Source organism: Centroberyx affinis, unplaced genomic scaffold, assembly GCF_046629955.1.
Source record: "Centroberyx affinis isolate AG114_WGS23_722 - 3 ecotype Tasmania unplaced genomic scaffold, CSIRO-AGI_Caff_v1 ptg001537l_1, whole genome shotgun sequence".
Classification (NCBI taxonomy): Eukaryota; Metazoa; Chordata; class Actinopteri; order Beryciformes; family Berycidae; genus Centroberyx; species Centroberyx affinis.
In genome coordinates, this window is record NW_027279993.1 from 40,001 (window position 1) to 55,133 (window position 15,133).

The 15,133-nt window shown below is 44.6% G+C and overlaps 1 protein-coding gene across 1 annotated transcript in view; it reads left to right on the plus strand.

Moving 5' to 3' along the window:
* LOC139650707 (voltage-dependent calcium channel gamma-2 subunit-like) overlaps positions 1-7,377 on the plus strand; it is a 19,454-nt gene extending 12,077 nt beyond the window's left edge. Inside the window, exons 2-3 of the mRNA XM_071527451.1 lie at positions 3,138-3,278; positions 6,845-7,377. Of these exons, the coding sequence (XP_071383552.1) occupies positions 3,138-3,278; positions 6,845-7,377 (674 nt within the window). The remainder of the gene's footprint in view (positions 1-3,137; positions 3,279-6,844) is intronic.
* The last annotated feature ends 7,756 nt before the right edge of the window (positions 7,378-15,133 follow it).

Here is a 15,133-nt window from a genome sequence, read left to right on the forward strand (position 1 = left end):
TGCAGGAACCCTGCCAATCATCTCACATATTCTGATATTTGTGGCTGTGAAGAACAATCTTCATCTATACAGTGATATGACCTAGTTAGCAGGGGCAAGATGTCTATCTGCGTAACTCATATTGAACACCAGGCAAAATCTTAAAAACAAATCAAGGTCTGGGAAAAAGTAATGGAATTTTTTAATTGAAAATGTGTAGGAACCCTGAGCTAAACCCACCAGATGATCTTGCCACTATCGGAGGTGTTTGACTGGCTCGGACAGTCTTGTGCGGGGCGGCGGGACGGCCTAGAGGTTACAGGGATCGTCCCGTAACCGGAGGGTCGCAGGTTCAGTGCCCACAAACGGCCTGAAGCGTCCCGCACCCCCTCCTCCCTGCTCTCACATGGATGAGAGCGCCGGCTAAACGCCTGAAACAAACTGTAGATGTCTGCTGCTGAAGCTAACTGAGTCTTCACTCACCTCTCCCTCTGTCTGCACTGTGATGTGCTTGGTGGCAGGGTGCGCCTCGAGGCCAGCGCATTGGTTTAAAATTCTTCCTTTTTAACTCCCTGCCTTGTGCTTAAAGCGCTAGTGCAGAGAGAGATGGAGAGAGAGAGAGAGGGAGAGAGAGAGAGAGAGAGGGCAAGGGAGGGAGAGAGCCGGAGAGAGAGAGAGAGAAATAGAGAGAGGGAGAGACAGAGATTGCTCGGGGCAAAGCAGCTTCACAGAGAAGTGAAGGCCTGCAGTCTTCTCGCTTCTCCTCTTGTCTCGTCTTCTTTTCTTTCCTTTTCTTTTCTTTCTTTTTCATCCCCCTCTCTCTCCCCTGCTGTCCCTCCATCTCCCTCTTCTTTTCGGCATTCTCAGCTTCCCACCATTTTCCAGCCCAGCTCATCCTCAACTTCTCCCATATATTATGCGCCCGTGTAGGTGTATGTGCTCTCCAGTGCACGCCTGTGTGTGTGTGTGTGTGTGTGTGTGTGTGTGTGTGTGTCATAGATGGAGTGTCTCACAGCCAGCAGTGTGTGTTTTACCTCTGGTGAGAGATAGATCGAGTTTGATATAGATGTGTGTGTGTGTGTGTGTGTGTGTGTGTGTGTGTGTGTGAGTGTGTGTGCGTGCTCTTGTGTGACAGGAGACATTTCCGCTTACTCTGAAGAAATTGTGTGTGTGTGTGTGTGTGTGTGTGTGTGTGTGTGCATGCATGCATATGTGCTTGGTATAGGGGGCTTTCCACCTTTAAGATAATTTGCCCTGACAGCACTTGTCAATGAAGAAGGGGAGATAGGGTTAACACACATAGGACAGGGGAGAGGAGAGGAGGAAGAGGGGGGAGGAAGAGGAGGAGAGGAGGAGGGAGAGGAGGAGGAAGCTTGGCGCAGGGCCAAGTCTGAGGTCACCTTAATATTTGATCTGCTTCGCTGACTGGAACCTTCACAACACTGTCATACTGAAGAGAGAGATGGGGGGGGGGGGAAGGGTATGAGGGAGAAGAAGAAAGAAAGAAAGAAAGAAAGAAAGAAAGGATAAGAATTCTCAGCAGCAACAGCATCATCATCTTCATCCTCACAAAGAAGCAAGACCGAGAAATGCTCTCTCCTCTCTAAATGACTGCTGGGAAGGAAAGAAAGAAAGAAAGAAAGAAAGAAAGAAAGAAAGAAAGAAAGAAAGAAAGAAAGAAAGAAAGAAAGAAGAAAGGATAAGAATTCTCATCAGCAACAGCATCATCTTCATCGTCACAAAGAAGCAAGACCGAGAAATGCTCTCTACTCTCTAAATGACTGTTTGGAAAGAAAGAAAGAAAGAAAGAAAGAACGAAAGAAAAAAGGAAAGAAAGAAAGAAAGAAAGAAAGAAAGAAAGAAGGAGACTCTGGTAGTACTGGGCAGATCTTAGGTGCGTTTGAACTTGCAACCACTATAGTTACCGCTGTTGTTAATAACAATTTGTTCTTCATCAGTTCTTGCCTGATTTAAGAATTAGAGAGAGAAGAGAAAGAGAGGAAGGAACGAGGAAGAGGAAGAACATGATTTCTGCACCAAAGGAACCTAAAGTAGGGGCGAAAACCATCCAAAGTTCAGCGGCGTGACATCGGCCGCCTCGGAAACCGGATCGAGCCCCGTAACCACGGCAGCGCCATGACAACCCCCGAGGCCAATCAGCCAATCAGCCGCGCAGAGGGCAAATAGACGGACAGCTGATGGACAGACCGATAGGAGAGGGAAAGAGGACGGAGACAGACGGAGAGTTAGAGAGATGGAGCGATAGAGCGAGGCCTGATGGAGCGAGATGGACTCGCTGTCTAATAGAGGAGAGATCCCCGACAGAGATAGAGAAGGACGAGGAGAGGAGAGGAGAAGAAGAGAAGATGAAGGGAGAGAAGAGGAGAGGAGAGAGAAGGGAGGGGGAAAAGTTGAAGCAGAAAGGACAATAATAATCTTTAAGGAACAAGGAGCTGAAACCCCCTCAACACCAAAAGTGATCATTGACTGTAACTTTCTGACAGTTTAAAATGTTAATTAATTTTCAGGTCTAACAATAATAGTAATAACTTTTATTTGGCACCTTTAACTTTAACAGAGTAGTGCTTTGACAGTCAAACTCAAAATGAATCTAAAAAAGCAATGGAACAGTGGGAATTAAATTAAGAGAAGAGGACAGAGGAGGAGAAGAGCAACATTCAAGTAAACACTAGGATAACCGTAAGATAAAAAAAAAACCCAAAATAAATAGATAAAATAAAATTAAAATAGGACAATAAAATGAAAACATGGCATGGATGCCTCTGCACCTAAATCTCTTTGTGTTTTCTTTAAGTCTCTTTCTGCTGGAGAACTGATGATTCAGCTACACATTATACTTCCATTATCCATCATCCTAATACATTTATTCATCATTCATTCATTCATTCATTCATTCATTCATTCATTCATTCATTCATTCATTCAAATGTCATGTCATTTGTTGTGCTGTCTTGTTTAAGTCTTTTCTTGCTTTGGAAAAATTGTAAATGTACAAAATCATTGCCATAAGGAGTTTTTGAATGTAAATTTGTCACATAAGGTATGCAGATAATATAATAATGCCAATAATTCTCTCTGTCTCGCTGTGTGTGTGTGTGTGCGTGTGTGTGTGTGTGTGTGTGTGTGTGTGTGTCCAGGCGCGGTACGAGCCTCCAGTATCTTCCCCATCCTGAGTGTGATCCTGCTCTTCATGGGGGGGCTGTGCATCGCTGCCAGCGAGTTCTACAAGTCACGCCACAACATCATCCTCAGCGCCGGCATCCTCTTCGTCTCCGCAGGTACACTGGGAAGGAGGGAGGAGAGGGAGGAGAGGGACGAAGAGGAGGGAGGAGGGAGAGGAAGGAGGAGGAAGGAGGAGGCAGGGAGGAAAGGATGGAGGAAGAGAACGAGGGAGAGGGTGGAATCGAAAGTGAAATGGAGGGAGGGAGAAGGAAAGGGAAGGAGGAAGGAGGGGGAGGAAGGTGGAGTGAGCGAGGTAGGAAAGAAGGAGGAGAGGGAAGAAAGGAAGGAGGGAAACATGTTAAGGAAAGAGAGGAAGAGTAAGGGGAAAGGAGGGAGGAGGAAGGGGTAGGATGAAGGGAGTGGAAGGAGGAAGGAAGGGAGTAAAGGAAAGGAAGTAAAGGAGTAAAGGAGGGAGGCAGGGGAAGAAGGGGTGAGTAAGGAGAAAGGAAGGGGAAGGTGGAGGGAAGGAGGAAGGAAATAAGTGATGATGAAAGGAAAGAAGGAGGGAAAGGCCTGAAGGAGGAAGGAAGGAGGAGAAGGAAAGAGAGGAATAGTAAGGGGGAAGGAGGGAGGAGGAGGAAAGGGAACAATGAAGGGAGGGGAAGGATAAAGGGAGGGAGGGAAGGGTGAGAGAGAGGAAAATGGAGGAAATGAGGAAGGATAGAGGGGGCAGAAGAGGGGTAAGGGAGGGAGGAAGGTAGGAGGAAAAGTAAGGATGGAAGGAAGGAAGGGAATGGAAGAGAGTAAGTGAGATTGAAGGAGAAAGGGAGGGAGGAGGAAAGGGAAGGCTGAAAGGAGAGGAAGGAAGGAAGGAAAGAGGCAGGAACGGATGACCTAATGGGGGAAAAGATTGGTGAGAGTGGTGAGAGTGGAGGCAGGTATGCAAGTGAGAGCATACACATAACTACAACACACACACACACACACACACACACACACTAAAAAACTCCATCATCATTCGCTAATGACAGCACATGATCCCAACACGTCTGCAGCAGATGCCACATTTGAAACAGAGAAAAGTGTGTGTGTGTGTGTGTGTGTGAGTGTGTATGAGTGTGTGTGAGTGTGTACAATGTCCACCAGGTGATGTTCTGCGTAGCGTTTGACGTGTGTGTGTACTCGCCCAAGGATGAAGCTAGGCAGACAAAGATAGCGCAGGTTACCAATTGTCGGTGTATGTTCGTGTTTCTGCGTGTGTGTGTGTATGTGTGTGTGAGTGTGTGTGAGTGTGTGTGTGTGCGTGTGTGTGTTTGCGTTCTCTGGTTCTAGGCCATGGCCTACTGCGCCGCGCCAGATAACTAGTTTCCCCTCCAAGTCAGAAGTGAGAGATGCAATTCTCTCTCTCTCTGTCTCTGTCTGTCTCTCTCGCCCTGTTGCTAGGCTAGGAGGAGGCCACTGGGATTACACTCTAAAAATAAGGTGTCCCTGATACTCTTCTGCTCTGATCCATCTCAATCAGCCCTTCACACTCCTCTCACACCTCTGTCTCTCTCTGTCTGTTTTTCCGTCTCCGCTGTTTATCTGCATATCTGTCTTTCTGTCTGTTTCGGTGTCTGTCTGTCTCTCTGCACGTCTGCATGTCTGTGACTCTCTATTTCTGGCTGCACATAGAGCCATAACGTATGAACAAAAAAACATGATAAAACAGAGATATGGAGAGAGAGAGAGAGAGAGAGAGAGACAGGTAAGACAGATGAGAGATCGACAGAGAATGTGAATTTGAACACCCTTGGAGGTAGGCTGGGGAGGGCGAGCAACAAAGGCACAGACAGAAAGAGAAAGAGAGAGAGACAGAGAGAGAGAGAGAGAGAGAGAGCGATTCTGGCACAAAGAATATAAGAAATATGTGGAAAAAAAATACGAGGGTGAATCTGTCCCAGTTTGCATCTACCAGGGAGACGGAAAGAGAGAGAGAGAGAGAGAGAGAGAGAGAGAGAGAGAGAGCAACTACTGGCTGCCAATAGGTGGCACAGTTAAAATCCCTGCTTCTGGAATAGACAGTGTTCAGTTCCATGGCACATTCCTGGTGATGACATATAGATCTAATAAATGATCAGTTTATTTGAATGTGATCTCAGCTCTCTTGCTCTCCTAGTTTCAGGGAGACAGGGAGCCGAGTGACCTTTTTGACTCGTGACCCCTTAAAACGAAGCCGTGCCTACTCGCGACCCCCCGTCACAGGCTGCACAACCAAAGAATGATTTTCCCTTTTCAGGTTGTTTCATTTGATTCATTATCAGAGAAGGCCTAGAGGCTGAAAACTATTCAACATTTCACAAGAAAAAGCAAAAATGTTCCCAAAAATCTGATAAAAAATAGAAATATGATTTCTCAAAAATCATCTCATTACCCCCAGGGGGGTCCCGAACCCCAGATTGAGAATCACTGCAATGCCCTAGTTGATCTCTTCTATAGAGAATACAGTAACTTTGGGCTACTTGACTTGCTACAACTGAACCGATAGCAATTATACAAATACATACATTATGCATACATACATAGAAGCACTTCTTATAGAACACAATTGATTATAAAATGCCAGAGGTCTTATGGTTATCAAAAGATTTAGTGACATAGCCTATATCACCAAACATCACTGAATGGCAGCAGTCCATACAAACTGATAGATGAAGAACCCAGAAGTGGCCCAGTGTAAGAGGGTCGACCCCAAAAGAGTTGATTCCTCGACTCCAACAACCTGAGAGTCGACTCTTGGTATCAGTGGATTCTGCTTTTTTGACCAATGATTTTTTTTGTCTGTGTACATAAAATATCTAATTGGTTAAGAGGTCTACTGCTTGACCAGTTGTTCAGCTGCTTTAACATGAAGGTGAGACTTGTTTACTTGAAAAGAGAGCAGGCATGGCACGCATAGTCTACTGCTCACTGTAGTGCTGGTCTGGAGAAACTACCTGTGTGTACTATAGCTTCCTTTATTTAAGTTAATTGATGCAAAATTATTATTGCTCTTGCAACATTATTCAGATTTCCTAATTTGCTTTATCTAATTTGCTACATCTAAATTAATCAGCTAAATTCATTTCCATACATGAAGAGGATTATAGGAGTTTTGTGAAAAATTGCTGCTAAGATGTTACAACCCATAGTTAAATTTAAATATATATACATATATACATTATATATACTAAATAAAATACAATTAAAATGGGACAATAAAATGAAAACATGACATGGATGCCTCTGCATCTAAATCTGTTTATGTTTTCACCTTATATATATATACATTTTTAAATTTACAGTAATACAACTTTTACATCCTTTTATTAATTAGATACTGCTTGATGAAGAACAGACATGATTCATAGAAAATTATTATTATTATATAAGTTTGATAGCGGCCAGGTAAAGAGGAGTGAAGTGTCTGGAAAACTGCTGCACCAGGGTAAAACCATGTTAACACAGTTCACACTTATCTTAATCCTATGCAGATTTCCATCCAAACCACACACTTTGAGCTCATCAGTGAACCAAACCTACACATTTACCGATGCCATGATGTGAACAGTGATGACTGTGTGTGTGTGGGTTTATTTAAATGATACTACATGGCTTTTATTCTTGTCTCGATCTAATCTGCCTCCCTCCTCTCCTGTCCCAGGCCTGAGCAACATCATAGGGATCATCGTGTACATATCAGCCAACGCCGGGGACCCGTCCAAGAGCGACTCCAAGAAGAACAGCTACTCCTACGGCTGGTCCTTCTACTTCGGCGCTCTCTCCTTCATCATGGCCGAGATGGTGGGCGTGCTGGCCGTGCACATGTTCATCGACCGCCATCGGGAGCTGCGCGTGGGGGCGCGGGCCGCCGACTACCTCCAGGGCGCGGCCATCACGCGCATCCCCAGCTATCGTTACCGCTACCGCCGCCGCTCGCGCTCCTCGTCCCGCTCCACGGACCCCTCGCACTCCCGCGAGGCGTCGCCGGTGGGCCTCAAGGCCTTCGGGGCGCTGCCCTCCACCGAGCTGTCCATGTACACGCTGCCCAAGGGCCAGACGGGCACCCCGACGGCCACCTATAACTCCACGGAGAGGGACCACAACTTCCTGCAGGTCCACAACTGCATCCAGAAGGACCTGAAAGACTCGGGCGGCCACGGCAACGCCGCCAACCGACGCACCACGCCCGTATGAAACCGAGAGAGAGACAGACAGAGGGACCTCAGACCCTAAAAAAAAACGAGAGAGGGAAAAGGGAGGGGGGGGGAGGCGGCAAAAGATGGATCAGGGAAGAAGGGAAGGGGGCCCAAGAGGATAGATGGACAGAGGGGTAAATGACGGGAAGGGAAGGGAAGTTCTGAGCGCTCCACAGCGTCTCCGATGATCATTGAGTTTCCATGTTGAAAAAATAAAAAAAAGAGACACAGAAAAAAAATGCCTAAAAAAAGAAACATGCATGATTTTCCCATCTACCGTTGTTTAACGAGTTTTGAACATGTTTGTAAAGATTTGAGGGGGCGGATGGGGAAAGAGGAGGCGGGAGAGGGGGGGGGTGGCTGGTGGTCGTCTGTCTCGGGGCTGTGGAGCGGTGGGCTAGGCCAGAACTTTATATTTTTAACTCTCTTCCTCAGTCTGATGAAAAGGGGGGGGCGCGGTTTGCCCCTTTGCCCCGCCGATGATCCCGCCCTCACACTACCATCCCACAAGCCCCTCCCCCACCCACCCTAACCTCCCTTAAGCCCCACTCCTTTCTTTAGTTGCTGTATCTTCTTGATTTCATTCTTTATTCGCATTAATACTGTGAACCATAGCGGTGTTGGGATTTTAGCAGGGAGCAATTCAGGCCGCAAAAAAAAACACATAAGTTAATATATGTATTGATTATATATGAATATATGAATATATATGTTAATAAATCATGACTAGACTTCCCTGGCGCAAAAACAACAAGAAAAAAAACAAAAAAAGAAAACAAAGTGACATACAAGTGAAACTAAATCAAGTCGTCATGGAAACTAAATCGAGAAGGAGGATTCATCGTGACTGGCTCGTTTGGGAGGAAAAGGCGTAAGCCTACTTGACAAACTGACATTTGGTTAGTAATAGACACATTATCACATTCTTTTACAAAAAAAACCCTTCGGCCTTCCGCCGAGGCCCTGGCAGCCATCTTTGTTCGGGGTCAGCTGGAGGTGAAAGGTCGACCTCGCTTCTCGCTCCGTGAGGGGGCGGAGTGGAGAGAGAACTCTGGGTAATGGAGAACCTGAAGAAGACTGCGGACTGGAGAATGACACGTCACTACTGCCAAAGACACAAAGTAGTGTGGGAGAGAACATGGCTACCAGCTAGGTCAAGCTAAGTGACTCCAAAAAATTAAGAAATTTACATGCATGCTAATCAAAATCATCCAATCTGCTTTTGAGGAACCTATGTTTTGAACAATGATACCATGTAAGGCGGTCGGCGTGACAAAGCAGAAATTAATGTTACCGTACTGTGTCTATTTCTGTTTTTTTTTCTCTTTCATTTTGTTTTGTTTTTTTGGAGTGGGTAATTTGGGGTGGGGCTTCATTACGCTTGAAACAAAAAGAACAAACTTTGAAGAACGTATAAAGGCTTTTTTTAAAAGAGAAGAAAACCTCATCTCTTCTTACATCTAAGTACGCAATTTCAGTTTTTTCCGTTCCCTTTGAACTCTCACACAGCCTTAGTCTCTTTTCTTGTTCTCATTTTTCTTGTTCTTTGGTTTTTGCGTTGTGTTGTTGTAAATGAGAATTTAAAAAAAGCGTAATGTCTTTCAAGGTGCCAAAACTGAATGATTCTGAACTTGGATGCATCAAGTCCTGATGACGAATAAAAATTGGAACCCCCCGTAGGGAACAGAATGAGTCTCTGTTGTATCCTGTGTGATCTAAAGACACAATGTTACAGAGTACCAATTAGCCCAGAGGAGGAACACTGCCTTGGCCTACATTTAGATTTAAGGCATCTTAGCAAGAGAGAGAGAGAATGAGAGAATGAGAATGAGAGAGAAAGAGACACATAACACGAACGAGAGTGAGAAAGTGTAAATCAGAGAAGGTGATAGACACAGCAGCAGGGTGAGAGAGAGGAATGAAGACATCATTTTGGAGAGAGGAGAGTATGAAGACTTTTACATTCTACGCATTTAGCTCATACTCTTATCCAGAGCCACTTGCAAAGGGTGAACAGTTAGAAGCACTGTTGCCAACTTGGCGACTTTGTTGCTAGATTTGTGACTAGATTTAGCCACAAAATCAAGTGTTTTTTTGTGTTTTTTTAAAGATTATTTTCTTTGGCATTTTTTCATCTTTATTTGACTTTTTGAGCAGCCAATAGACCTTTTTCACAAACATGGCTGACGTACTTCCGCAGGAAATAGATCAGTTCTCACCATTGCCTGCAATGTTAAGAAACCAACTTTTTGTGGCATCCAACTCTGTGATCACTGATTTTGTTTTTCTATATTATCAAACAATACAGGTGTTGTCATTGACATATCTTTCTGTTTCTGTTGACGACTGTAAAACAGTGATCTGATCGAGGGTCACAAAATGCTAACTGGCTAAGGCTAACAGTCATTTTCTGTGCTGTTTTGTGATCCTCGATTAAATCACTTTTTCATAGTCGTACAGTTTGACAAAAGAAACAGAAAGATATGGCAATGACAACACCTGTGTTGCGTTATAAGTTATATTGAGACACAAAATAAGTGATCACAGACAGAGTCGGAGGCCACAGAAAGTTGGCTTCTTAACATTGCTGGCAATGGTGAGCACCGATCTACACCCTGCAGTTGTACATCAGCCATGTTTGTGAAAAAGGCCTATATAGCTACTTTCCTTGGAGTTGACAACACTGGTGAGAGGTTCAGTGTTTTGCTCAAGATGCTTGGACAGGAGCACGGGCTGTTGAGGTAATCAAACCTGTGGGATTTTGGTTACAGCGTTGTCTCTCTAACCGCTAGGATCCTGCTGCAGGTTCAGTACCATGGAGAGGTGCTCATTGGAGGTTGGGGCGTTGAAAAGGTTAAAAGGCCTTGATCTCATTGGTTAATGCATTGCACAGAGTTAAAAAATGCAGCAGTGCGTTGCAGCACAGACAGACTTCCTCAGGGTGCAAACAGTCTGTGCTGCAGTGTGTCGGTGTGTTTTATTAATACTGTTACAGTGTTTATTCCTCTTAGAAAGGTGTACAGCAGACTGGCCCAGCGAGCGCTTTGTCCTCGTTTTCTCCCTCCGTCCCTTTTTCTGTCTCTCTTAGCTCCCTCACTCACTTGTTTGTTCACTCACTTGCTCCCTCACTCACTCACTCATGTATTCCCATGGCTTGTTCACTTGCTCACTCACTCGTTCCCTTGTTCATTCCTTTGTTCAGTCACTCATTCATTGCCTTGTTCACTCACTCACTCACTCTCTCTTTCACACACAATCACTCACTCTCTGTCTCTCACTCACTCCCTGGCTCACTAGCTCGCTCACTCACTCACACTCTCATTCACCCCCTTGTTCGGTCATTCTCTCACTCACTCAGTCACTCATTCATCTACTCACTCACTCACTCACTCACTCACCCACTCATTCACTCACTCACTCACTCACCCACTCACTCAATTGATCTCATTCACTCACTCCCTGGCTCATTCAATCACTCACTCGCTCACCCACTCACTCACTCCCTTGTTCACTCACTCACTTATTCAGTCAGTCCCTTGTTCACTCACTCACTCACTTGTTCTCTCACTCACTCACTTACTCACTCACTCTTTCATCTCCCTCATCCCTGCCCTCATTCCTTCCCTTGCTCCCTCCCTCCTCCCTCTCTCTTTATTAGCTCTATATTAGCGGGCTGACCTGCCATTCCATCAGCTGTGGAATAAATGTCACATTTTTAAACATCGGCCTTGGTGTCCTACTGTATGAGACTCTCTCTCTCTCTCTTTCTCTGTCTGTCTTCCTCTCTCTCCCTCCATCTCTCTCTCTCACTCTCACTCCCTCCTTCCCTCCCTCTCTCTCTCCCCTGGTGCGATGATCAAAGTGGCTGGCATGTCTCTCTGCAGTACTGCTGTGATCACTGAAGAGAAGCGAGCGAGAGAGAGAGAGAGAGAGAGAGAGAGAGAGAGAGAGAGAGAGAGAGAGAGAGAGGAGGAGGAGGGGGAGGAGGGGAGGAGAGAGAGAGAGAGAAAGGGAGTGGAGCAGTCGGCAGCCTGATTCGAACGGCGCCACGCTGCCCCCCTCTGGTGTGGAGGTACAGGATGATTTCCTCAAATCAGCCTTGGCACATTCTGTTCTACTTGTTCTGCTCGGTGACCTCGTCAGAGCCGCATGGTAAATCTCCTGCAGCAGTGTGTTTTAGAGCCGGGGATGAAGCGGAGGGTAAATCCACCTAAACTCAGATGACCGTCTCATTTGCAGAAAATAATTTACGACATAAATCTGTATGACCCTAAATTCATAGTGCACATCATGGTACGTGGTATCAAACCAAGTTAATTATATGAAGATATAAAGAAACAAGTATAGGCCAATGCTTTTCTAAATATATAATTGAGTTTTGTTCATCATGGTGAATGTTTGTCTTATGATGATCACTGATTGGAGGTCATATGGTGCAATCACACCTACAGTTTGTTTTCTTTGGTCCAAAGCATAAGTGAAACATTTACTTTGTAGCATGTTCAGTTAGGTTCACACTGCCCAATTGCAAGTGAACCAGGGCTTGTAAACAAAAGTCACATTGACTCACAAGTAGCTTGTTTATTAGACACAGTTTGGTAATCTTGTAGTTGGTTTGGATTACGTTCTGACTCCTAACGAGCTGCACCGCAGTCCAGTTGTTAGAGGACTGAGACTTGCATTTTCCGGAGCTTCGGTGCCATTATTTCGTGCCACCTGAGTCCGAATGGCATTGTTCTCACCTGGCCAAATGAACCAGTTTAGCCACCTTTTTATTTACATCACTGGTTACTATGTGTATGCTTCATAAACTGACAAACATTTTGAACTCTGATTGACCATTTTGTCAACAAAGGACTTAAAGCTGCTACATGTAGCATTTTAACATTTAACATTTAACATTTTAACAATATATCATTGCCACATAAATTTTGAAACACCAATGCTATTACCATAAACGAATGAGACCAAGACAGGAAGCAACAGGCTTTATGGGAAATGTGTTTATTTTGAAAAACGCTAGCACTAACCACTGGTGTGAGATAGAAGCTACCAATCATCTCTACCATGGTTTCATTTGTTTACAGTAATTATACCAAGATTTCACAATTAATATATTGATGTTTAAACATATCACCTTTAAGTTACTTAATTTCCTATAAAAGTCTGTTGCAAATTTGTTTGATTTTTGGATCTGTTATCAGACAATTTGCAAGATTGGCATCACTATTCTCAAATAGCGGATATCTGACATTGCAGCAAAAGCCTTTTGTTGTTATGTGGGTGAGCTTGGAGGTGTTGTGGCTGATTTTTGTCACGCTGCAGCTCCGACAGGAGGCTGGGAGAGCTGGGGGAACAGCTGCTGTGTCCTCCCTCACCTGCAATTAGCAAGCTTTTTAGGTCATGGACAGTTAGGGGCTATGGAACAAGCCATGCTTAGACACAGAGAGAGGGAGAGAGAGACAGAGAGAGCAAGGTTGAGGTCAATTCACTTGAAATTCAATCAAATATAAATATAAATTCACATAATTTACAATTATGGTATTAATGAGAGATGAGAGGGAGAGAGAGAGAGAGAGATGGTGGGTATAATGTAGAGACTGTCAGACGCTGTGGGGTAAGATTGAAGTAAATTAGAAAGGAACATGGAGAGGCAAATAATAAACCATGAGCTCAAGACCAGAAGAGGTGAAGAAAAGGGGGGAAAGCAAAAAAGAGGAAAGACAACAGAGAGAAAAGTGTGGGAGAGACAGAAAAAGAGGGAGTGTAGGTGTATGACATGAGCAGGACCTCTACGCCCTAAGCTAAGAGTATGTCGTGAATACAAAACTCTGTGTGTGAGTGTGAGTGAGTGTGTGTGTGTGTGTGCTTGATTAAGAGCACTGCAGTGAAAAGTAAAGTGCTCAAAGTGCCACAGCCAGACTCCTATATACCTATATTTTGTGTAGGGATGCACCAATCAGGTTTTCTGGGGCCGATTCCGATCATCGACATTTTAACTGCTGATCACCGATCCGATCGCTGATAGAAATAATGCATTTTACCCAGACTTTTGACTAACAACGGTACATACTGTGTGCACAGCAAACACAAATTGTATAATTCATACTTTCAACCACTTTCATACTTCAACCGCTTTCCTGATACAGCAATTGAAACTTAATCGGCCGATTATGATCGGTGGCAGATCAATTGGTGCACCCCTACTTTTGTGCAACTGTCTCGTAGTTTTAGTATTCCAGTCCTGTACCAAGGACTCTGCTCTATCAAACTCAGGTTTTCTGTAATCCGTTCAGGACAATAAATGTACAGGAATATATCTTGGTGATTTTGGATCAGACAGCTTACAGTTTCAAAGTACACATAGGTACAAGAACCATATTATGGACAGCAACCAAAACATATCACCCTAAAAAAGTTTCACTGCATAGAACGAGGCGCATGAAATAAATCAAAGGTATTGGCGGGCCTACCTTTGCGAGGCTGAAATACATGTACGACACGTTCATATGAACCCAGCTCACGTAGGGAAACTTCCAACAGCCTGGCCCAACAACCCCAGGCGTCCCATGGTGACGATCAAAGCATGACCAGGCAAGCTGCTGCATCTCCCCTGCTGCACGGCTGCATTAAACATGCCTCCCCTGCAAACCCATTGTCTTCAAGGTAAGTGAGCGGCAAGAGAGATCGAGGAAACACACTCCTGAACTGTTGAGCTGCTGGCCATGATAAAATGACTTTTGTCACAATGCTGATTTAAAATATATATATATTGGCTTCACTAGGCAACTTTTCACTTTGGCAGACCCAAGTGGCAGCAAGAGATAACCAAATTTTTGAAAGTTTGAAGGACTTCATTACCCAGAAATCATGTAACGTGACGTCAGGAGTAAACTGTGCTCTCCTCGGACATACATTTATTCTTCTTTGTGGCTGGTGGAGGTACAGATGGTGAAAACAATAATTTTGCAGCAACTTCAGCCATCGTGGGTGACTGCTTGCTTCCTGCTGTTTGGGAGACACTTATGTATTTCACTCTGAAGTTTTGAACTAACCCTATGAATGTGCAGACACTTTTTGTGATTCAAGTGAGCAACAAAAGCGATACAAAAACATACCTCAAATCCATCTGTTAACCATTTGTCATGTCATCCCGCTGTCTTTCCTGTCACTTTCCGCTTCAAACAATGCAATGATGCTCCTGTGTGGTTCAGTGGGTAAAACTGAGGGCAGGTTCTGGGTTTAATTCTCCACCTAAATCACTTGGAAGAGCATGGCAGCAACACTACCAGGTATAGTGGTTGTTTGCCCATTGGGGCAACCCATGCTAAAAATGTATACACTCCTGAAACGCTTTAGATTGAAGCACCCACGTAATAGCATATGTAAACAGAAATATGTATGTTAAGCAGAAATAACTTGATAATAATCTTCATTACTGTACATCATTTTAAAGACAGTTTTAATTTCTGGCAGGGGGGAACTTTGGTCTGCATTCCAGTTCTTAACGATCCTCCTGTCAACATCTTAACATCTTAACATAACAGCTGCTCTTTGCATATCAACACACACCAATCTCATGGTTTTAAATCATATTAAGTCATAAATGTTTGGACCGCAGCAGGCCACAGGGTCACAGGCCTGGTAACCTCTCCCTCCCACACTTCTCCGCTGTGAAGGGGGAGTGGCGATGGTGACTCTTGCCCTCTCTTGTGGCCAAAAGGAGTATTGCAGGCATTTCTGCTGTGCTATAG